We start from the raw sequence: 24,190 nt of genomic DNA, 5'->3' as shown, positions 1-24,190 counted from the left end.
CAAGGGCAATTATGAAAATTTGTCACTTTAACTTTCAGCTTTAAAAACTTCACAGAATTTTCTGGGTTGTTTTGGAAATATTAAATTGGTTATGGACTTTATATTTTATTAGGATTACATCTTAGTATTGAATATGCCCTTCTATAATGTTTTAAAATAGATCCTATATAAAAATCATTTCCCTGTATCTTTGTATTGTAAAATATAAAGAAATCAAAATAAAGCCACATGCAACAATATTGTCACTGTGTAAATTATTTAAATTAATGAATATTTTAATTAATATCAGTTCAGTTCAGTTGCTGAGTTGTGTCTGACTCTTTGCCACCCCATGGACTGTAGCACGTCAGGCTTCCTTGTCCATCACCAACACCCAAAGCTCACTCAAACTCATGTCCATTTAGTGGGTGATGCCATCCAACCATCTCATCCTCTGTCATCCCCTTCTCCTCCCACCTTCAATCTTTCCAAGCATCAAGGTCTTTTCAATAAGTCAGTTATTTGCATCAGGTGGCCAAAGTATTGGGGTTTCAGCTTCAACATCAGTCCTTCCAATCAATATTCAGGACTGATGTCCTTTATGATGGACTGGTTGGATCTTCTTGCTGTCTAAAAGACTCACAATAGTCTTCTCCAACAGCACAGTTCAAAAGCATCAGTTCTTCAGTGCTCAGCTTTCTTTATAGTCCAACTCTCATATCCATACATGACTACTGGTAAAACCATAGCTTTGACTAGATGGACACTTGTTAGCAAAGTAATGTCTCTGCTCTTCATTATGCTGTCTAGGTTTGTCATAACTTTTCTTCCAAGGAGCAAGCGTCTTTTAATATCATGATTGCAGTCACCATCTGCAGTGATTTTTGGGGCCCCCAAAAATTAGTCCATTGTTTCCCCATCTATTTGACATGAAGTGATGAGACCCAATGCCATGATCTTAGTTTTCTGAAAGCTGAGTTTTAAGTCAACTTTTTCACTCTCCTCTTCACCTTCATAAAGAGGCTCTTTAGTCCTTAAATGTTAATTAATATAATAAAGGTCAAAAATAAAACTTTAAAATCACTTTATTTAGGAATATTTTAATTTCTATTACATTAGTTACACAGACTTTTACTATTTTGTCACTTAAACTAAAGTTATAGCTTTTCTACCATCTATTACAATTTAGTAATCTATCAATTACCCCAAATTTAAAGAGTTTTATGGGGGCTATTCACTTATCAATCATTTAATTTTACCAATATAATTACAGATTTCTTTGGTCTTTAAGAATTCTTGCCACTTCAAACTGCCAATTTGATTACCTTCCCTTCACCCCCCCACCAAAAAAAAAAAAAAATCATTAGTATGCTTATTGTGGTAAGAAACTTTCTCTTTCTCTCTCTCTTTTTTTTTTTTTTGGTCTAAGTATGAACTTGTGTTATCTTTATTTTTGAGGAATATTTTTGGTAGGAAAAGACTTTATGGTTGCCATATATTATCTTCTGGCTTTTGGGAATTATCTTCCCCTATGGAGGGATTTTATCTTCCTGATTAAATAATCAGCTTTTAAAATTGTGCTTTAGAAAGTTTTGAGTATTCTTTTTATATTCTACATGCTAATCCTTCATTGGATAAATGGTTTGGAAATACCATTTTTTGCTCTATGATTTTACTTCTCATCCTCTTAATGGTCTTTCAGAAAACAGAAATGCTTAATTTTGATCAAGTCAAATTTATTGCCTTTTGATTATGCTTTCGGTGTCATCTTAGGACCTCTGCCTGGCATTGCTTTCATTTATTCTTAACAATATAATGTCTCTTTTCTCTTGATATTTTAAATTTTAACTTTATTTCTGAAATTTTATTTCAATTTATCTAGGTTAAGATATTTTTATAAACAGTTGCTCCGTTTTTTGTTTTTCTCTGTTTCTTGAATTCTTGACTTGATGTTTGCCAACAGTATGGAAAATTTTACAGTCATGATTGCCTCAAATATTACTTCTGCCCAGTTTTCTTTTTTAATATCTTTCTGAGAATTGGTTAATTTGTAATGTTAGATCTGCATGTTCTATATTTTTCTTATTCTTATTTATACTTTTTATCTTCTTGTCTTTCCATTCTTTAACATGAATATTTTAATCTAAACTAATTTGCAGTTCTCTACTTTCACTATTTTCTCATCAGCTATGTCTAATCTGATGCTAGTACCAAAACCAAAATCCCATGTTAAATGACTTTTTTTTTAATCTAAATTTTCTATTTGAATATTTAACATTTCCCTCTTCAATTGTATTTCTATAATATTTGCTAAGAAAATAGATTCAGGGTGTGTGAATCCATTTCTAGCACTACTGAAGTGTGATTTGGCAGGTAAACCATTTTATATGTGTATCACAAAACTCTGTTGTTTTTTTTTTTTCACATGGTGAAGTGGGGAAAAAAAATTAAGCACCAGAAGTGATAATCTTAATATAAAATTAGAGATACCAAGGGAACATTTCATGCAAAGATGGGCTCGATAAAGGATAGAAAAGGTATGGACCTAACAGAAGCAGAAGATATTAAGAAGAGGTGGCAAGAATACACAGAAGAACTGTACAAAAAAGATCTTCATGACCTGGATAATCACGATGGTGTGATCACTCATCTAGAGCCAGACATCCTGGAATCTGAAGTCAAGTGGGCCTTAGAAAGCATCACTATGAACAAAGCTAGTGGAGGTGATGGAATTCCATTTGAGCTGTTTCAAATCCTGAAAGATGATGCTGTGAAAGTGCTGCACTCAATATGCCAGCAAATTTGGAAAACTCAGCAGTGGCCACAGGACTGGAAAAGGTCAGTTTTCATTTCAATCCCAAAGAAAGGCAATGCCAAAGAATGCTCAAACTACTGCACAATTGCACTCATCTCACAGGCTAGTAAAGTAATGCTTAAAATTCTCCAAGCCAGGCTTCAACAATATGTGAACTGTGAACTTCCTGATGTTCAAGCTGGTTTTAGAAAAGGCAGAGTGCCGGGAGTCAGCATGAGGAATTCCACCTGTGACAAGGTCTTGCGGCAGAGCTCTGATGGCAAGGCTAATCAGACCTCAGGTTTTCCGCCTAGAATTTCCTGAGCATCCACCCCCCAAAAATAAGAATCTGCCTGCTTTTCCACTCTTCTGACAGTCTCTGGAAAAAGTCAATTCAGGACTTTAGTCTTCTGCATTTGAAAGAGTGTTTCAATCCACAAACCCCTCTGATGGCTTTCTAGCCTGCCTGCAGGACTCGTACAGCTGCGCATGTGATTATTTGAGGCCTCCTGACCGCAGGAGGCACAGGAAGCTTAAAACATCCTAGGAATGTAGGGGCTTCCAAAAATTCAAAATCATTAGAATAGGACTGAATAAAGGTTTCATTTGCTGAGCCAATACTTGCTGCCAAATTTTCATATCCTTTATTTTTAGATATAGTTGGTATATAGAAAAACAAGTAGTAGACCTGGTATTAGCAACATTAGATCTTTGAGTTAAGTGCCTTCTTTGTTATAACCCACTGCACCTTTGTTCTATAGAGATGTAACTTTAATGCTTTAAGGAGATGCAGATTAAAGAAAAACACTTCAGGGGAAACGAGATTAACATTCATTAAGGAATAGAGCCAAAGAGTGTTAACAAGCCTCTTGGTCAGAAGATAATGTAAATCACCTGAGGCCTTTTGTATACAAAAAGATATACAGAAAGAGTCTGGGCTGCTAACGCTACATAATTTTGTATTACCCATTGATCTCTATGTATAATCAAAAGTATAAAAGGCCTTGGAGGACAGTAGAAGGAGAGCCAGTTGCTGGACTGGTTTCCCCCCGTGTCTCCTCTTTACTCTAATTTCAGGCTGAATTCCCATCTGGGGCGTGGAGGCTCACTATGTCTACTTACTTGTCTCGGCTTTTAAGATCCTTAAGAGAGAGAGCCCAAGGCGGGGCACTCTCCGATATTCAAATGGGCGCCTGCGGCCTAACGTAGATGGTGCAAGCTCGTTGTCTGGAACTTTATTGGTTTTCCACATAACCCAAGTTAATCAGCCTCTTCTCACCACTTAATTTTCCTACTACACTATTTCTTCCTAATCTAATCTTATATTAATAAATAAATAAGTTTTTCTCATGCCAACGCCGTCCCTGCTTCGAATTCCCTGGATCAACCAGGGCTGGACCCCGGCAGAGAGGAACCAGAGATCAAATTGCCAACAACTGCCGGATAATGGAAAAAGCAAGAGAGTTCCAGAAAAACATCTATCTCTGCTTTATTAACTATGCCAAAGCCTTTGACTGTGTGGATCACAATAAACTGTGGAAAATTCTGAAAGAGATGGGAATACCAGACCACCTGACCTGCCTCTTGAGATATCTGTATGCTGGTCTGAAAGCAGCAGTTAGAACTGGAGATGGAACAACAGACTGGTTCCAAATAGGAAAAGGAATACGTCAAGGCTGTATATTGTCACCCTGCTTATTTAACTTCTATGCAGAGTACATCATGAGAAACGCTGAACTGGAAGAAGCACAAGCTGGAATCAAGATTGCTGGGAGAAATATCAATAACCTCAGATATGCAGATGACACCACTCTTACGGCAGAAAGTGAAGAGGAACTAAAAAGCCTCTTGATGAAAGTGAAAGAGGAGAGTGAAAAAGTTGGCTTAAAGCTCAACATTCAGAAAATGAAGATCATGGCATCTGGTCCCATCACTTCATCGGAAATCGATAGGGAAACAGTGGAAACAGTGTCAGACTTTATTTTTGCGGGCTCCAAAATCACTGCAGATAGTGACTGCAGCCATGAAATTAAAAGACACTTACTCCTTGAAAGAAAAGTTATGACCAACCTAGATAGCATATTCAAAAGCAGAGACATTACTTTGCCGACTAAGGTCCGTCTAGTCAAGGTATGGTTTTTCCTGTGGTTATGTATGGATGTGAGAGTTGGACTGTGAAGAAGGCTGAGCACCAAAGAATTGATGCTTTTGAACTGTGGTGTTGGAGAAGACTCTTGAGAGTCCGTTGGACTGCAAGGAGATCCAACCAGCCCATTCTGAAGGAGATCAACCCTGGGATTTCTTTGGAAGGAATGATGCTAAAGCTGAAACTCCAGTACTTTGACCACCTCATGCGAAGAGTTGACTCATTGGAAAAGACTTTGATGCTGGGAGGGATTGGGGGCAGGAGGAGAAGGGGACGACAGAGGATGAGATGGCTGGATAGTATCACTGACTCGATGCATGTGAGTCTGAGTGCACTCTGGGACTTAGTGATGGACAGGGAGGCCTGGCGTGCTGCGATTCATGGGGTTGCAGAGTTGGTCATGACTGAGTGACTGAACTGCACTGAACTGACTGAACAGTAAAACAGATAACCTGTTACTACCTAAAAATAATATAACTTTTAGTCATTTTGTTCTCACTAATATTTTCTAACTTTCCTGTGAGGAATGGACATGAGAAAGCTTTATGTAAGCTTTATAAAAAGAGTCCAGTATTTATACATATGTAAATATCTTCTCTATATTAAAAACATATATGCAATGATTACTTTAACAAGCCATAACTGATTGTCCTTTTACAGAAAAACACAAGACAATATTTCTCACAACCATAATTTTATCACAAGTTTCAAAATGATTTAAAATAATTTTGTATGATATATTTATTCTGGTTTACAAAAGACAGTAAAAGGGGCTATCTGACTGAGCTAGATCTAGACCATTTTGACTTCTCTTGACTCATGTGACAGACAGACTTCAAGGTGTCCATCATGGAACCCATGCCTCCTTGTGATCCCTTTCTTGAATTCTAGGTGTGTCTTGTTTCTTGCTTTTGACCAACAGAATATGGAAATATGATATATCACACTGGTAACGCTACATTACATTATATGAAACTGTCAGACTCTTCAGAAGACTCTCTACTTATTTGAAGTGGCCATATTGGGAAAGCTTATTTGACAAAAAGAAAAGAAAAACAGACACAAAATGAACAACAAACAAACAAACAAAACCAACTGTGGTGGCATCTCAGAACTCTGGGGAACACTGAAATGCTCAGGTCTGCAGCTGAGAGTAGCTGAATGCTACCAACATGTGAGTATGGGAGAGTTCTCCCAGCCTCAGGTAAGAACACAGCTTGATTACATCTTGTGCTATTCCTACAGAGACTGAGCTAAGCTGTCAGCAGAATTCTGACCTGCAGAAACTATAGGATGCTAAATAGGTGTTTGAAGCTGCTAAGTTTGTGTAATTTGTTACACAGCAAAGACAGAGGCACATCCCCTTCCCATAGCCCACTTGTTTTATGGGCATCAACAACACTGGTCTCCCTATGGAATCACCATGCTCCTTTATCTGGCTGCCATGCTACATCCAGATGCAAGTTCCATGTTCCAGTTCTTCTGTCCATCTTTCATTCTCCCTACCTCCTCAAAACATATACATTCTTCATGTTGAAACCTAATCACCTTCTAGTATCAGTATTACTCAGTGGCCACTGTATGTTGCTTCCTCATTCCCTCCAAAGTAGACCAGGCCATTCTCTTTTTCCCACTCTATTTTATAAGCTTCCTCAGGGCAGGAAAGTTCACTGTTTCCTCCTCACTTAATACAGGGTTGCATGTAAATCATTCAGTATAATTTTATTGGCAGAAAAAATACATGTATGAAGGAGTTCATTTGTTGAATTACATTTGTGATCCAGAGAACATTTATTTTCTATGGTTCTCAAAAAATCTATTTGGTACTTAAAGCTTTATAAAATTATTTGTACTAAGCACAAAAATAACACTGAGGGATTTTTGAGGATTATACCTAAGAATAATAGAAACAGAGCTGCTTATTTTTCTTCCATTCAAATTATAGGAAGGAAACAATTAACTTACCTGACCGGGCTTAGAATTTTCACAGACAACAATATCATATTCCCTGGCAAGCTCGGGAGGATTGTCATTGACATCCAGAACTCTAATACCCACTGTGACATGGCTCAGCAAGCTCGGATTGTCTGCAAAACACATAGGGATGCATTTAGTATTTCCATGCACACTTTAGAGACTTGGTTTAAAACCAATCTCCTTAAAACTAGCTTGTCGCTAGTCGCACATGCTGCCGCAGGACTTTTGGCAAAAGAAAACTTTATGAAGCCACTTTGTTAGAACTCATTAACTTACAGAAAAATGAAAAATGAACACCATGGCATGACATGAATGCTAAAATGATACTTTGTCATATCAAGGAAATTACATGTTATTCAGGAACTGGAGTGGGAGAAAGTTGTCAGAACTCACTGTATGCTGTCAAAGTCCAAAGGATGAACAATTGGTTTCACCATTAATCTAAGAAAAGCACAGTAGTTGGAAAAAAAAAAAGATAATCTTTAAAACATTCAAGGTTTCAAGTCTAAATCAACTTGGAGAAAATAAAGTTTTTTACACAAGGATAAAATTATTCTTATAGGACAATATATGCAGTCTGTAGTGTCAAGTAATACTTGGGGAAAAATAAAAAGAATAATTTAAATTGGAACTTAGCATAGAATTCATATAAAATCCTCATAAATATCAAAATATTAGAGCTACTATTTTAAAATATTTCTAAAGTGCAGTCTTACCATTTTTCAGTAGGTTTATTAGTTATGAGATATGAGAAAAGAAATGTTTGGTTTATTTTACATGTCAAAGCTAAAAATATAGAATTCATAGTGGAAAAATTAATGAGAAGGCAAAAACAAAAAGTATTAGAAAAAAAGGATAAAATACATATACATAAAATATTAAAGAAAGTGGATATTTAAATTATCCATTATTTAATTATACATTAAGAAAATTTATGTATTACACATGACATAGGTGCTTTTAAAAAAGTAGGAAATCAGAGTGCTACTACAACAACTAAAGAAGATAAATTTTTAGGTTAAAAAATATTTTTCAAAGAAAAAATATCATCCTAGATAATTCTACTTAAAGTTAAAGAAAAAAATATTTTCAATCTTATAAATCTTTTTCCCAGAAGACAAAGGATAAAATATGCTACAACTTGTTCTCTGTGGCCAGTAAAGTTTTACTATCAATATCAGATACTCCCACTCATGTGAGGTATTTTCTGTCAGTGGATTAAACAAAATAATGCCAAACCTATTCCATTGTTATGTAAAACAAAATCTACTATTTGTTTAGTTCTCCGAATGTTTCTTAGTTCTTCTTTTTTTTTTTTTTAATTTTTATTTTTACTTTATTTTACTTTACAATACTGTATTGGTTTTGCCATACATTGACATGAATTCACCATGGGTGTACATGAGTTCCCAAACATGAAGCCCCCCTCCCACCTCCCACCCCATATCATCTCTCTGGATCATCCCCGTGCACCAGCCCAAAGCATCCTGTATCCTGCATCAAACATAGACTAGCGATTCGTTTCTTACATGATATTATACATGTTTCAATGCCATTCTCCCAAATTATCCCACCCTCTCCCTCTCCCTCAGAGTCCAAAAGTCCACTCTACACATCTGTGTCTCTTTTGCTGTCTCACATACAGGGTCATCATTACCATCTTTCTAAATTCCATATATATGTGTTAGTATACTGTATTGGTGTTTTTCTTTCTGGCTTACTTCACTCTGTTTAATAGGCTCCAGTTTCATCCATCTCATTAGAACTGATTCAAATGTATTCTTTTTAATGGCTGAGTAATACTCCATTGTGTATATGTACCACAGCTTTCTTATCCATTCATCTGCTGATGGACATCTAGGTTGTTTCCATGTCCTGGCTATTATAAACAGTGCTGCGATGAACATTGCGGTACATGTGTCTCTTTCAATTCTGGTTTCCTCAGTGTGTATGCCCAGCAGTGCAATTGCTGGGTCATAAGGCAGATCTATTTGCAATTTTTTAAGGAATCTCCACACTGTTCTCCATAGTGGTTGTACTAGTTTGCATTCCCACCAACAGTGTAGGAGGGTTCCCTTTTCTCCACACCCTCTCCAGCATTTATTGCTTGCAGACTTTTGGATCACAGCCATTCTGACTGGCGTGAAGTGGTACCTCATTGTGGTCTTGATTTGCATTTCTCTGATAATGAGTGATGTTGAGCATCTTTTCATGTGTTTGTTAGCCATCCGTATGTCTTCTCTGGAGAAATGTCTATTTAGTTCTTTGGCCCATTTTTTGATTGGGTCGTTTATTTTTCTGGAATTGAGCTGCATAAGTTGCTTGTATATTTTTGAGATTATTTGTTTGTCAGTTGCTTCATTTGCTATTATTTTCTCCCATTCAGAAGGCTGTCTTTTCACTTTGCTTATAGTTTCCTTTGTTGTGCAGAAGCTTTTAAATTTAATTAGATCCCATTTCTTTATTTTTGCTTTTATTTCCAGAATTCTGGGAGGTGGATCATAGAGGATCCTGCTGTGATTTACGTCAGAGTGTTTTGCCTATGTTCTCCTCTAGGAGTTTTATATAACAAATTGAAAAATAAAAGCCATATGATTATCTCAATAGATGCAGAGAAGGCCTTTGACAAAATTCAACATCCATTTATGATAAAAACTCTCCAGAAAGCAGGAATAGAAGGAACATACCTCAACATAATAAAAGCTATATGTGACAAACCCACAGCAAACATTACCCTCAATGGTGAAAAACTGAAAGCATTTCCCCTAAAGTCAGGAACAAGACAAGGATGTCCACTTTCACTGCTACTATTCAACATAGTTCTGGAAGTTTTGGCTACAGCAATCAGAGCAGAAAAAAAAATAAAAGGAATCCAAATTGGAAAAGAAGAAGTAAAACTCTCACTGTTTGCCGATGACATGATCCTCTACATAGAAAACCCTAAAGACTCCACCAGAAAATTACTAGAGCTAATCAATGAATATAGTAAAGTTGCAGGATGTAAAATCAACACACAGAAATCCCTTGCATTCCTATACACTAATAATGAGAAAGTAGAAAAAGAAATTAAGGAAACAATTCCATTCACCATTGCAGCAAAAAGAATAAAATACTTAGGAATATATCTACCTAGAGAAACTAAAGACCTATATATAGAAAACTATAAAACACTGATGAAAGAAGTCAAAGAGGACACTAATAGATGGAGAAATATACCATGTTCATGGATCAGTAGAATCAATATAGTGAAAATGAGTATACTACCCAAAGCAATCTACAGATTCAATGCAATCCCTATCAAGCTACCAGCGGTATTTTTCACAGAACTAGAACAAATAATTTCAAGATTTGTATGGAAATACAAAAAACTTCGAATAGCCAAAGCAATCTTGAGAAAGAAGAATGGAACTGGAGGAATCAACTTGCCTGACTTCAGGCTCTGCTACAAAGCCACAGTCATCAAGACAGTATGGTACTGGCACAAAGACAGAAATATAGATCAATGGAACAAAATAGAAAGCCCAGAGATAAATTCACACACATATGGACACCTTAGTTCATCTTTAAAGGAAGGAAAAAAAGAAGGAAGGAGAGAGGGAGAGAAGAAATTAGGGAAGTTTTTTTTAAAATATAAAAGTTATCTAAAAAGTCAAAGCATTAAAGGAGGAAGAAAAAATACAGAGATACTTCTCTTAATTTACATAGCAGAAAGTAAGAGATAAAATGTAATATCCATACATTCTAAACAAACAAACAAACAACAAAATGGACCTTAGGATGCATCACTATGAACAAAGCTAGTGGAGGTGATGAAATTTCATCTGAGCCTGTTTCAAAACCTAAATGATGATGCTGTCAAAGTGCTGCACTCAATATGCCACAAAATTTGGAAAATTCAGCAGTGGCCACAGGACTGGAAAAAGTCAGTTTTTATTCCAATTCCAAAGAAGGAAATGCCCAAAAATGTTCAAACTACTGCAAAATAGCACTCATTTCACATCCTAGTGAAGAAATGTTAAAATTCTCCAATGTAGGCTTTGACAATATGTGAACTGAGAACTTCCAGATACACAAGCTGGATTCAGAAAAGGCAGAGATCCAAATATCAAATTGCCAACATCCTCTGGATCATAGAAAAAGCAAGAGAATTCCAGGAAAAGACAAAACAAAACAAAAAATACCTACTTCTGTTTTATTGACTACGTTAAAGCCTTTGACTGTGTAGATCATAATAAATTGTGGAAAATTCTTAAACAGACAGAAACACCAGACCACCTTATCTGTCTCCTGAGAAACCTGTATTCAGGTCAAGAAGCAACAGTTAGAATGGACATAGCCATGGAATTAAAAGACATTTGCTTCTTGGAAGAAAAGAAGTGACAAACCTAGGCAGCATACTAAAAAGCAGAGACAGTGCTTCACCTACAAAGGTCCGTATAGTCAAAGTTATGGTTTTCCCAGAAGTCATGTACAGATGTGAGAGCTGGACAATAAAAAGGCTGAATGCCGAAGAACTGATACCTTCAAAATGTGGTGCTGGAGAAGACTCTTGAGAGTCCCTTGGACAACAAGGTGATCCAACCAGTCAATCCTAAAGGAAATCAGCCCTGAATATTCATTGGAAGGACTGATGCTGAAGATTAAGTTCCAATATTTTGGCCAATATTTGAGAAGAGCTGACTCATTGGAAAAGAGCCTGATGCTGGGAAAGATTGAAGGCAAGAGGAGAAGGGGATGACAGAGGATGAGATTGCTGGATGGCATGACTGACTCAATGAACATGAATTTGAGCAAACTCAGGGATATAGTGAAGGACAGGGAAGCTTGGTGTGCCACAGTCCATGGGGTTATCTGGACATGACTAAGTCACTGTACAACAACCATGGACAAACACCCTAGGATCAAAACTGTGTCTCCTGCACTGGCATGCAGGTTCTTTACCATGGAGCCACCATGGAAACCTAAATATACAGGAAAAAAGTTATAAAATATTAAAATTAATATATTTATGAATAGCTTAATATAATGACTAATAGAATTGGCACTTATGATATTTTGTCAATGTAAAATAAAAGATAATGGGATTCTGATGTATTGTATCAGTCAATTTTATATTATAAAGACAAATAGATCCATTAATTTAAAGTTAGCTCAATGTTGATTAAAATATTTGCTTATTTAGAGTGATTTATTATGAAAAAGGGGCTTCCCAAGTGGCGTAGTGATGAAGAATCCACCTGCCAATGCAGGAGACATAGGAGATGCGTGTTCAATCCCTGGATTGGGAAGATATCCTGGAGTAGGAAATTGCAACCCACTCCAGTACTCTTGCCCGGAGAATCACCTGGACTGAGGAGCCTGGAGGGCTACAGTCCATGGGGTAAAAAAAGAGTTGGATACAACTTACTGACTAAACAACAACAAAGTTAGAAGTCTGTATATTTAACTTAATATCAACAAAGAAGATATTGCAAAGCATAATAATAAATATATTTTATCATATCACTGTACTCAAGAATTAATATTATTAAGAAGGTTATCCTCAACAATATACTATTTCATTTTGCAATGAATTATTTAGTTTTGCATGTGTTTTTTTCCATCTTTACAAAATACTACAGTTTTAAATGCAGTCTTCTGAGATATGTCTGAAAATATATATTTCAATTAGCATTTGGTTTCTAAGATTTTAACTATTGCTGTAGCTCTGCTGCTATTCTTCCTAAAGGAAATAAATCCTGAATATTCATTGGAAGGACAGATGCTGAGGCTGAAACTCCAATACTGCGGCTACCTGACTCATTTGAAAAGACTCTGATGCTGGGAAAAGTTGAAGGCGGGAGGAGAAGGGGAGGACAGAGGATGAGATGGTTGGATGACATTACCGACTCAATGAACGTGAGTTTGAGTAAACTCTGGAAGTTGGTGATGGACAGGGAAGCCTGGCATGCTGCAGTTCATGGGGTAGCAAAGATTTGGACATGACTGAGTGACTGAGCTGAACTGATGATATAAACTAATCACAGTTACTGCATCTATTCAGCCTTTTTTGGAAAGAGTCAGACACAACTGAGCAACTAACACGATAACACATGATGAAAAAAAGGCATTGCTAAGCTTTTGTGGAAGCTGATATTGATCATACTTGATCATTTTATAATTTTAATAATAAAAAAGAATATTCAGTATGAATTCTCATTTTGTAAATTACCAAAGTGAAACTGACACAGTTTAAATGACTTATCTTGACAAAGCCAGGGTTATGAATTACTTCTCAGACCTTATACAACTGCCACTATATAAATGCATTTTTTCTATTATAACCATTGTATATATGCTAGTTTATTCCTATACTTCTCAACCAGGTATTTGTTCACTTTTAAGAGCAGACAAAGAAATCTGTTCTATAAACCTGAAACAAGAATAATATCATTAATTTTAATCATTGGTATCAGCAGTCTTAAAAGCCATCAAAATTTTCTGCTCCTTTTCTGAATGAGAAGAACTAGATGTTATTTTGCTGTATCAGAAAAATATTTTCAGGAAAGACACATGTACCCCAATGTTCACTGCAGCAATGTTTACAATAGATAGAACAGGAAGCAACCTAGATGTCCATCAACAGATGAATGGATAAAGAAGATGTGGTACATATGTACAATGAAATACTACTCAGCCATAAAAAAGAATACGTTTGAATCTGTTCTAATGAGGTGGATGAAACTGGAGCCTATTATACAGAGTGAATTAAGTCAGAAAGAGAAATACAAATATTGTATACTCACATACACACACACACACACACACATATGGAATCTGAGAGATGGCACTGATAAATTTTATTTTCAGAGCAGCAGTGTAGAAAGAGACATAGAGAACAGACCTATGGACAAGGTGGGAAGAGAGGTGGGAGAAGGGGAGATGTATGGACAGAGTAACATAGAAATTTATAATACCATGTGTAAAACAGATAGCCAATGGGAATTTGCTGTATGACTCAAAGAACTCAAACAGGGGCTGAAACAGGCTGAAGAGTGGGGTGGGGAGGGAGATGGGAGGGAGGTTTAGGAGGGAGGGGACCAGGGTGTATATATGGCTGATTCTTGTTGAAGTATGACAGAAAATCACAAAATTCTGTAAAGTAATTATCTTTCAATTAAAAAATTAAAAAAATGTTTTTAGGAAAGGATTCTGGGAAGACTATGTCTTGAGGAAATACTAGAATAAAAGAATGACTAAGCATTTGACTGTTTTCAAACATCACTTCTCACTGCCCTACGTCTGCATTGCTCATGCTGTGCTCTGGAATTGGCATAGCCTTGCCCATACTCCATACTTGGGCACAGGAAACTAAATCCTCCTGGATGGAAACAGACTCTCTCCATGTTTCTCTAATGTTATATATTATATCTCCAGTGTACAATTACTATTCTATCACTTAAAGATTAAAAGTACAGAGCTGTGATCAAACAGATACTTATTTGTATGGAAGTGTACTATCATTTTCTGTTCTGTAGGGAACAGAATCTAACCTTATTGTGGATGCAACTAGTGATCTGTAGGGCATGCTTTGTCAGGGGAATCTCAAGAGATACTGATGAAGAGTCATGAGAAACAGTCTCAGAGTAAGCTTGATTCTAACACTGATGCAAATTGAATAATTTCTATTTCCTAAAATAGATGGGGAAACAGTGTCAGACTTTATTTTTTGGGGCTCCAAAATCACTGCAGATGTTGATTGCAGCCATGAAATTAAAAGACTCTTACTCCTTGGAAGAAAAGTTATCACCAACCTAGATAGCATATTCAAAAGCAGAGACATTACTTTGCTAACAAAGGTCCATCTAGTCAAGGCTATGGTTTTTCCAGTGGTCATGTATGGATGTGAGAGTTGGACTGTGAAGAAAGCTGAGCTCATGGGGTCGCAAAGGGTTGGACATGACTGAGTGACTGACCTCAACTGAACTGAACTGAAAAGTAGGATGGTGTGTAAAAACTGTAACTTTAATTTCAGATAATTAGAGTGGAAAACTCACTATAGTTTTGTAACCAATTGTGGCTTACCTACACTCATTCTAGTATTTCTGCTCAATAATGAAATTAGCTAAATCTATATTAGTAAATTAGCAAGCTTCTTTGGTATTTTTTTTCTTTATTTCCCTCAGCCCTAGGGTTAGTATTCTATTCTTTGAATGCCAATTACTTTACCTATAAATGCAGACATATTTTTGTGTGTGAGAAGCATTTTATTATGGTAAAAACTGGATAATGTCCCAGGAATTCTTAATGCAACATTTCTGTTATTGCTACTATTAATTTCATGCTCACACTGCATTTCTCAAAATAAGTGTTCAGTCCTTTTGATGGCACAGTAAATAAAAATATCCTGTCTTCAGACAACTTATTCAGTAGGAGCCACTTTCCAGAACCCTTAAGGAACATGAACTTTGGAAAATTATTTGTTATTTCTATAACTTAATTATTTACTCTATAAACAGGAATAAGAATGGTGCCATGGGCCAAACTGTACTTTTGAGACACAATTAAAGAAGTTATGTAAACTTTAAAACGCTGAGACTAAGAGAGAGCAGAATATTGAATTTAAACCTTTCCAAAAATCAAGAAACAAAATATAGGGCACACTGACAATCCTATACATGTGATTTTCAGTAGAAACTATACTATGTAAAATCATACAGGCTTTATGCAGTAACAGTGTTACAAGCTGGATGAATCACAAACTGGAATCAAGATTGCCAGTGGAGAAATATCAACCACCACCGATATGCAGATGATACCACTCTAATGGCAGAAAGCAAAGAGGAACTAAAGAGCCTCTTAATGAGGGTGAAAGAGGAGAATGAAAAAGCTGACTTAACACTCAACATTCAAAAAATTAAGATCATGACATACGGTCCCATCACTTAATGGTAAATAGATGGGGAAAAAGTGGAAACAGTGACAGATTTTATTTTCTTGGGCTCCAAAATCACTGTGGATGGTGACCACACTCATGAAATTAAAAGATGCTATCTCCTTGGCAATGGCACCGCACTCCAGTACTCTTGCCTGGAAAATCCCACGGATGGAGGAGACTGGTAGGCTGCAGTCCATGGGGTTGCTAAGAGTCGTGAAGCCACGACTGAGTGGTTTCACTTTCACTTTTCACTTTCATGCATTGGAGAAGGGAATGGCAACTCACTCCAGTGTTCTTGCCTGGAGAATCCCAGGGACAGGGGAGCCTGGTGGGCTGCTGTCTCTGGGGTCGCACAGAGTCGGACACAACTGAAGCGACTTAGCAGCAGCAGCAGCAGCAGCAGCTCCTTGGAACAAAAGTTATGACAAACCTAGATATCATACTAAAAAGCAAAGACATCACTTTGCCAAATGTCCATATATAGCCAAAGCTATAACTTTTCCAGTAGTCATGTATGGATGTGAGGAGATGACCCATAAAGAAGGCTTAGCACCAAAGAATTGATTCTTTCGAATTGTAGTGCTGGAGAAGACTCTTGAGAGTCCCTTGGACAGAAAGGAAATCAATCCAGTCAACCCTAAAGGAAATTAACCCTGGATATTCATTGGAAGAATTTATGCTGAAGCTCCAGTACTTTGGCCACCTGATGTGAAGGGCAGACTCGGAAAAGACCCTGATGCTGGGAAAGACTGAACATAGGAAGAGAAGGGGCCAACAGATGATGAGATTTTCAGATGGCATAACAGACTCAATGGACATGAGTTTGAGCAAGCTCCAGGTGACAGTGAAGGGCAGTGAAGCCTGGCATGCTGCAGTTCATGAGGTCACAAAAAGTCGGACACAACTTAGTGACTCAACAATAACCCAATCTTCTATACTTTTTGATTGTATTTATATGAAACTCTAGAAGTGGCAGAAATAAATAACAATATTGCTACCTCTGAGGGGTAAAGGGTAAGAGAATTCACTGTAGAGGAGATAAACAGCTAAATTGTATTTGGTAAAACTACAAAGAAAACCAAATGAATAGATAATATACAATTCAATAGTGATGAATTTTGGCTGGAATGGAGAGGAATGTCACAGTGAGGTACATGTAAAATTTATTTTTCACGGTAGGTGGTTCTTAAATTAGTATTTATTTTATCATTCAAATGGAATATATACTTCATGTCAAAATATCTGATATATCTTGTAATACCGATCCAAAAATAGCACAATTATTTTAATTTATCCATAAATTAATAGATATATATGAATATGTGCTCATGCCCAGTTCATAAGTTGTATCTGACCCTTTGAGAACCCATGGACTCACAGCCTATAGCTGTCAGGCTCCTCTGTCCATGCGATTTCCCATGCAAGAATACTGGAGTCGGTTGCCATTTGCTTCTCCAGGGGAATCTTCCTGACTCAGGGGATGAACCTATCACTCTTGCGTCTCCTGCACTGACAGAAAATTCTTTACCACTGAGCCACCAGGAAATCCCTATATGCATACATACACGTATATATACACATCTTTATTTATTATTTCAAATTATTTTCTAATCACCAAGTAAGCACAATTTTCAGTTTTGTTTATCAATGTCATCCACTAAGGGATTTACAATTTGTGTTTTTATAAAACTTTCTCTATTTCAAAGTTGTAGTTATGTTATCCTACTTTTTATTTAAGGTTTAATTTTCATCTTCCACAAACTGGAAATGCGTATTGCTTACAGTTGGGATGTAGATAAATTTTCATTTTCAGAGTAAGATGACATACCTCTGTTTGTTGAAGTGTGTGTCCTTTCTTCCCACTAGCCTACAAATAACATTGACTTTTAACTATTTGATTGTGTGTTTTTCAAAGGATGAAATTTGTATAAACACATTTTTTTGTCAAATTTCAATGTGCTTTCATATGTCATCAGTGCTAGTATATTTTGCTTCATGTGTGAAAATGATATGATTTTTTTTAATTTACTGCACTCTATATAGTCAAATATGCGTTTTTATTGTGTTCTTTGAAACATTTTTGTTATTACTAACTTTTTGATCTGCATCGTATGTTTCTGAGAGAAATCCATTACCAGTTTTATTCATGCTTAGGTTTTTGCTTATTTTTTAAGATATTTTATTAGGTGCATACAAGCTCCATATAATTACTTCACTCTGATAATACAAGATAGCGGTTTAGTCACTAAGTCGTGTCTGACTCTTGCGACACTGTAGACTCCACCCTGCCAGACTGGTCTCTCCATGGGATTCTCCAGGCAATAATACTGGAATGGGTTGCCATTTCCTTCTCCAGGGGATCTTTCTGACCAAGGAATCAAACCCAGGTCTCCTGCCTTGCAGGTAGATTCTTTACAGGCTAAGCTAAGAGGGAAGATCCTGGTGATACAAAATACATATTAATATGGGTTGACGTTCTTACCATCCTGATAGCTATACGATTTACAGTATATTTTTTTCCAATAATAACATAGTTCTGCCAGATTTACTTTGGTTAGAATTATCTATGTTTTATTGTATCCTCTTATTTTAGAACTTTCTATATCTTTATATTTCATCATGTGCCTATTATGAGTAGCATGAAGATGATATCTTTTTTATTTCACTATGGTATGGTAATGTTGTTTGTTTATCATATTTATGCCGCTTTGGTGATTTATATATATATATGCAATACATATATATTTACCATTTTATTATACACTTCAAATTTGTCCAAATTTTTGTTTTTAGCTCTTTGTAATTTTACATTCCAGTAGATTGTTTAAGGTTTTATTCCTATTATATTTCCCCTCTAATTTTACATTTGTATGCTAATTTTTTAAAATCTGCAAACATTAACATGGTCATGTAACTCCAGAAAATCTAAAAACAATCAGAATCTTTACTTTTTTCCCAAACATTTAAATAAATTTTAAATGATTTAATTTCAATCAGCTCACACAACTTTTTACCTATAAGTTATGGTAATGCTATGATGACGCCTATGATTTTGTTAATTCATCAAATTTGACATGTTATGTTATTAAAGACTCAGTGTTCTCATGTGTACCTTTTTCTTTGTTATTGTTTCTAATTGAGTCTTAGACCTTCCTTTTGAGATAATTTTCTTTCTAAAAAATTTCAAAATAACAATGTTTACCTACTTAACTTTAGTTATTTTAGTTTCCATTTCCCACTTGTCAGAGTCATTGAGCTTAAGGTGATCTGACATGACATGTAAGAAGTGTCATGTACACAGTTTCTGATGGGTAACACTTTCACTCCGTCTACCAAGAACTAAAGTTAAAACAGAAGATACATCTTATGCTTACCTTTTATTTGACACAATGTTAGTGTCTGTGTGTGTGTGTGTGTGTGTGTCTGTGTGTGCGTGCGTGTGTGTGTACTGGTACATCCTACATAAGTGTCATGTAGTGTAGCTTTAATTTATTTGGGAATATTTTATCATACTGAAAACAGAACTACATGATATATTTATGATTTAAAAGGAACACTGGCAGATGAAAGGAGGTGAGGGTTAAGTTCAAAGTACTATTTAGAAAGCTATCGCCATGCTCTAGTGGGGAATGTGGTTGTTTGAACAGGAGTAGGAGTGATGGAAATGGGAAGAAGTTATTGCCTCATGGATATATTTTAAAGTTAAGCTAACAGTAGTGTTTGAGTGTCACCTGAGGAGGTACAGGTCAGCAGTAGCCTGCTGCAGGGGAAGGGGCTCTGGGTGCAACAGACCTGGGTATGACATAAACCCTCTTGGAGGAGGTCACCATTAACCCCACCATAGAACTGCCAGAACTTACACAGGCCTCGGGAAACAGACTCTTGGAGGGCACAAAGAAGACCTTGTGCATACCAGAACCCAGAAGAAAGGGGAAGTGATGCCATAAGAGGCTGACACAGACTTGCCCGTGAGTGTCCAGGAGTCTCTGGCAGAGGCATAGGTCAGCGGTGCCCTGCTACAGTGTCAGGGACACTGAGTGTAGCAGTGCTTGCATGGGACATTTTGAAAGAGGTCGCCATTATCTTCACTAACTACACCATGGTTTGATCTCAGGTCAAACAACAGGGAGGGAACACATCCCCACAGATCAACAGAAAACTGGATTAAAGATTTACTGAGCATGGCCTAGCCCATCAGAACAAGGCCCAGTTTTCCCTTCAGTCAGTCTCTCCCATCAAGAAGCTTCCACAAGCCTCTTATCCTTATCCTTTGGAGGGCAGACAGAATGAAAATCACAATGACAGAAAACTAACCAAACTGATCACATGGACCACAGCCTACTGTAACTCAATGAAACTATGAGCCATGCTGTGAAGGGCCACCCAAGATGGATGGGTCATGGTAGAGAGTTATGACAAAATGCGGTCCACTGGAGAAGGGAATAACAAATCACTTCAGTATTCTTGCCTTAGAATCCCATGAACAGTATGAAAAGGCAAAAAAGGCACTAAAAGATGAAATCTCCATGCTGGTAGGTGTGCAGTATGCTACTGGAGATCAGTGGAGAAATAACTTCAGAAAGAATGAAGAGATGAAGACAAAGCAAGACCAACACCCAGTGGTGGATGTGACTGATGATGGAAGTAAAGTCTGATGATGTAAAGAGCAATATTGCATAGGAACCCGGAATGTTAGGTTCATAAATCAAGGCAAATTGGAAGTGGTCAAACAAGAGATGGCAAGAGTAAACATTCATGTTTTAGGAATCAGGGAAATAAAATGGACTGGAATGGTTGAATTTAACTCAGATGACCATTATATCTACTTACTGTTGGCAAGAATCCCTTAGAAGAAATGGAGTAACCATTATAGTCAACAAAAGAGTCTGAAATACAGTGCTTGGATGCAATCTCAAAAATGACAGAATGATCTCTGTTCATTTCCAAGGCAAACCATTCAGTATCACAGCAATCCAAGTCTATACCCAAGACCAGTAATGCTGAAGAAGCTGAAGTTGAACAGTTCCATGAAGACCTATAAGACCTTCTAGAACTAACACCCAAAAGAGATGTCCTTTTGTTTATTGGGGACTGGAATGCAAAAGTAGGAAATCAAGAGATATCTGGAATAACAGGCAAATTGGGCCGTGGTGTTCAAAATGAAGCAGGACAAAGACTGAAAGAGTTTTGCCAACAGAACACACTGGTCGTAGCAAACACCCTCTTCCAAGAACACAAGAGAAGACTCTACACATGGACATAAGCAGACCGTCAATACTGAAATCAGATTGATTATATTCCTTGCAGCCAAAGATGGACAAGCTCTATAAAGTCAGCAAAAACAAGACCAGGAGCTGACTGTGGCTCAGACCATGAAATGCTTCTTGCCAAATTCAGACTTAAATTGAAGAAAGCAGGGAAAACCACTACACCATTCAGGTATGACCTAAATGAAATCCCTTACGACTATAAAGTGGAAATGACAAATAGATTCAAGGGATAAAATCTGATAGACAGAGTGCCTGAAGAATTATTGACAGAGGTTCCTGACATCATATAGAGGCAGTGATCAAGACTCCCCAAGAAAAAGAAATGCAAAAATGCAAAATGGTTGTATGAGGAGGACTTACAAATAGCTGAGAAAAGAAGAGAAGCAAAAGGCAAAGGAGAAAAGGAACGATATATCCATTTGAATGCAGACTTCCAAAGAATATCAAGGAGAGATAAGAAAGCCTTCCTCTATGATCAATGCAATAAAATAGAGGAAAACAACAGAATGAGAAAGACTAGAGATCTCTTCAAGAAAATTAGAAATACCAAGGGAACATTTAATGAAAGATGAGCACAATAAAGGACAGAAATGGTATGGACCTAATAGAAGCAGAAGGTATCAAGAAGACGTGGCAACAATATACAGAAGACCTATACAAAAAAGATCTTCATGACCCAGATAACCACCATGATGTGATCACTCACCTACAGCCAGACATCCTGGAATGTGAAGTCAAGTTGGAGTTAGGAAGCATCTCTTTAACAAAGCCAGTGGGCATGACAGAATTCCAGTTGATCTAGCTCAAATACTAAAAGATGACGCTGTGAAAGTGCTGCACTCAATATGCCAGCAAATATGGGAAACTCAACAGTGGTCACACTACTGGAAAAGGTCAGTTATCATTTCAATCCCATAGAAAGGCAATGCCAAAAATTCTCAAGCTACCACACAATTGCACTCATCTCACACCCTAGCAGATTAATGTTCAAAATTCTCCAAGCCAGCCTTCAACAGTATAGTATGTGAACCATGAACTGCCAGATGTTCAAGATGGATTTAGAAAAGGCAGAGGAACCAGAGATCAAATTGCCAACATCCGCTGGATCATCAAAAAAGCAAGATGATTTTAGAAAAACATCTACTTCTGCTTTATTGACTATGCCAAAGCCTTTGACTGTGTGGATCAAAACAAACTGTGGAAAATTCTGAAAGAGATGGGAATACCAGACCACCTGACCTGCCTCCCTGAGAAATCTGAGTGCAGATCAAGAAGCAACAGTCAGAACTGGACATGGAACAATAGACTGGTTCCAAATCAGAAAAGGAGTACGTCAAGTCGGTATGTTATCACCCTGCTTATTTAACTTATATGCACAGTACATCGTTCAAAATATTGGACTGGATGAAGCACAAGCTGGAATCAAGATTACCAAGAGAAATATCAATAACTTTAGATATGCAGATGTCACCACACTTATGGCAGAAAGTGAAGAAGAACTAAAGAGCCTCTTGATAAAAGTGAAAAATAAGAGTGTAAAAGGTTGCTTAAAGCTCAACAGCTCAGAAAACTAAGATCATGGCATCTGGTCCCATCACTTCATTGCAAATAGATGGGGAAACAATGGAAACAGTGAGACTTTATTTTCTTGGGCTCCAAAATCACTGCAGATGGTGACTGCAGCCATGAAATTAAAAGACACTTGCTCCTTGGAAGAAAAGCTCTGGCAAACCTAGACAGCATATTAAAAAGCAGAGACATTACTTTCCTGACAAAGTTTCCTCTAGTCAAAGCTATGGTTTTTCCAGTGGTCATGTATGGATGTGAGAATTGGACTATCAGGAAAGCTGAGCACTGAAGAATTGATGCTTTTGAACTTGGTGTTGGATGAGACTCTTGAGAGTCCCTTGGACTGCAAGGAGATTCAACTAATCAATCCTAAATGCAGTCAGTGCTGAATGTTCATTGGAAAGACTGATGTTGAAACTGAAACTCCAATAATTTGACTACATGATGCAAAGAACTGACTCACTGGCAAAACCCTGATGCTGGGGAAGATTGAAGGCAGGTGGAAAAAGGGATGACAGAGGATGAGATGGTTGGATGGCATCACCAACTCAATGGCCATAAGTTTGAGTAAGCTCTGGGACTTGGTGATGGACAGGGAGGCCTGGAGTGCTGCAGTTCATAGGGTTGCAAAGAATCTGACATGACTGAGTGACTGAACGGAAGAGAAGTGTCTGATGAACTGGGCATGCAGCATCACAGAAAGAGAAGAGCCAGATATGACGCTGGGTGATATACATAGAAACTGAAGTATATGATCATCATTTGGAAGAAAAGTTATGACCAATTTAGATAGTATATTCAAAAGCAGAGACATTACTTTGCCGACTAAGGTCCGTCTAGTCAAGACTATGGTTTTTCCTGTGGTCATGTATGGATGTGAGAGTTGGACTGTGAAGAAGGCTGAGCGCCGAAGAATTGATGCTTTTGAACTGTGGTGTTGAAGACTCTTGAGAGTCCCTTGGACTGCAAGGAGATCCAACCAGTCCATTCTGAAGGAGATCAACCCTGGGATTTCTTTGGAAGGAATGATGCTAAAGCTGAAACTCCAGTACTTTGGCCACCTCATGTGAAGAGTTGACTCATTGGAAAAGACTCTGATGCTGGGAGGGATTGAGGGCAGGAGGAGAAGGGGACGACAGAGGATGATATGGCTGGACGGCATCACTGAGTCGATGGGCTTGAGTCTGAGTGAATTCTGGGAGACAGTGAGCAACAGGGAGGCCTGGCGTGCTGCGATTCATGGGGTTGCAGAGTCGGACACGACTGAGTGACTGAACTGAACTGAACTGAAGGTCTGTTACAGAGCAGATTTTAGGTTTTTAGATTTTGAGGAAAAGATTTATTTGATTTATATCGAGTTTGAGATCTCTTAAGTGAAGATATTAGAGTAGCTAATGTGGTATTCAGGGATAAAGTGAGCAAGCTGCTATAGATTTAAAGTCAAGAGTCATTAATATGTAGATGCTACAAAAGTCTATATGACTGAATGACATTATTTGGGCAATAATTCAAGAAAAATCTGAGGTCTGAAAATCAAG

General features: G+C 37.3%; 1 protein-coding gene across 1 annotated transcript in view; it reads right to left on the bottom strand.

Moving 5' to 3' along the window:
- Positions 1-24,190, bottom strand: part of CDH18 (cadherin 18) — a 417,078-nt gene that overhangs the window by 50,467 nt on the left and 342,421 nt on the right. Inside the window, exon 8 of the mRNA XM_052659026.1 lies at positions 6,885-7,006. Coding sequence (XP_052514986.1) covers positions 6,885-7,006 — 122 coding nt within the window. The remainder of the gene's footprint in view (positions 1-6,884; positions 7,007-24,190) is intronic.

The sequence above is a fragment of the Budorcas taxicolor genome, chromosome 20, assembly GCF_023091745.1.
Source record: "Budorcas taxicolor isolate Tak-1 chromosome 20, Takin1.1, whole genome shotgun sequence".
In the NCBI taxonomy this organism is placed as follows: Eukaryota; Metazoa; Chordata; class Mammalia; order Artiodactyla; family Bovidae; genus Budorcas; species Budorcas taxicolor.
The sequence above is the reverse complement of the archived record's forward strand: the minus strand, read 5'-3'. Positions and strand labels throughout refer to the sequence as shown.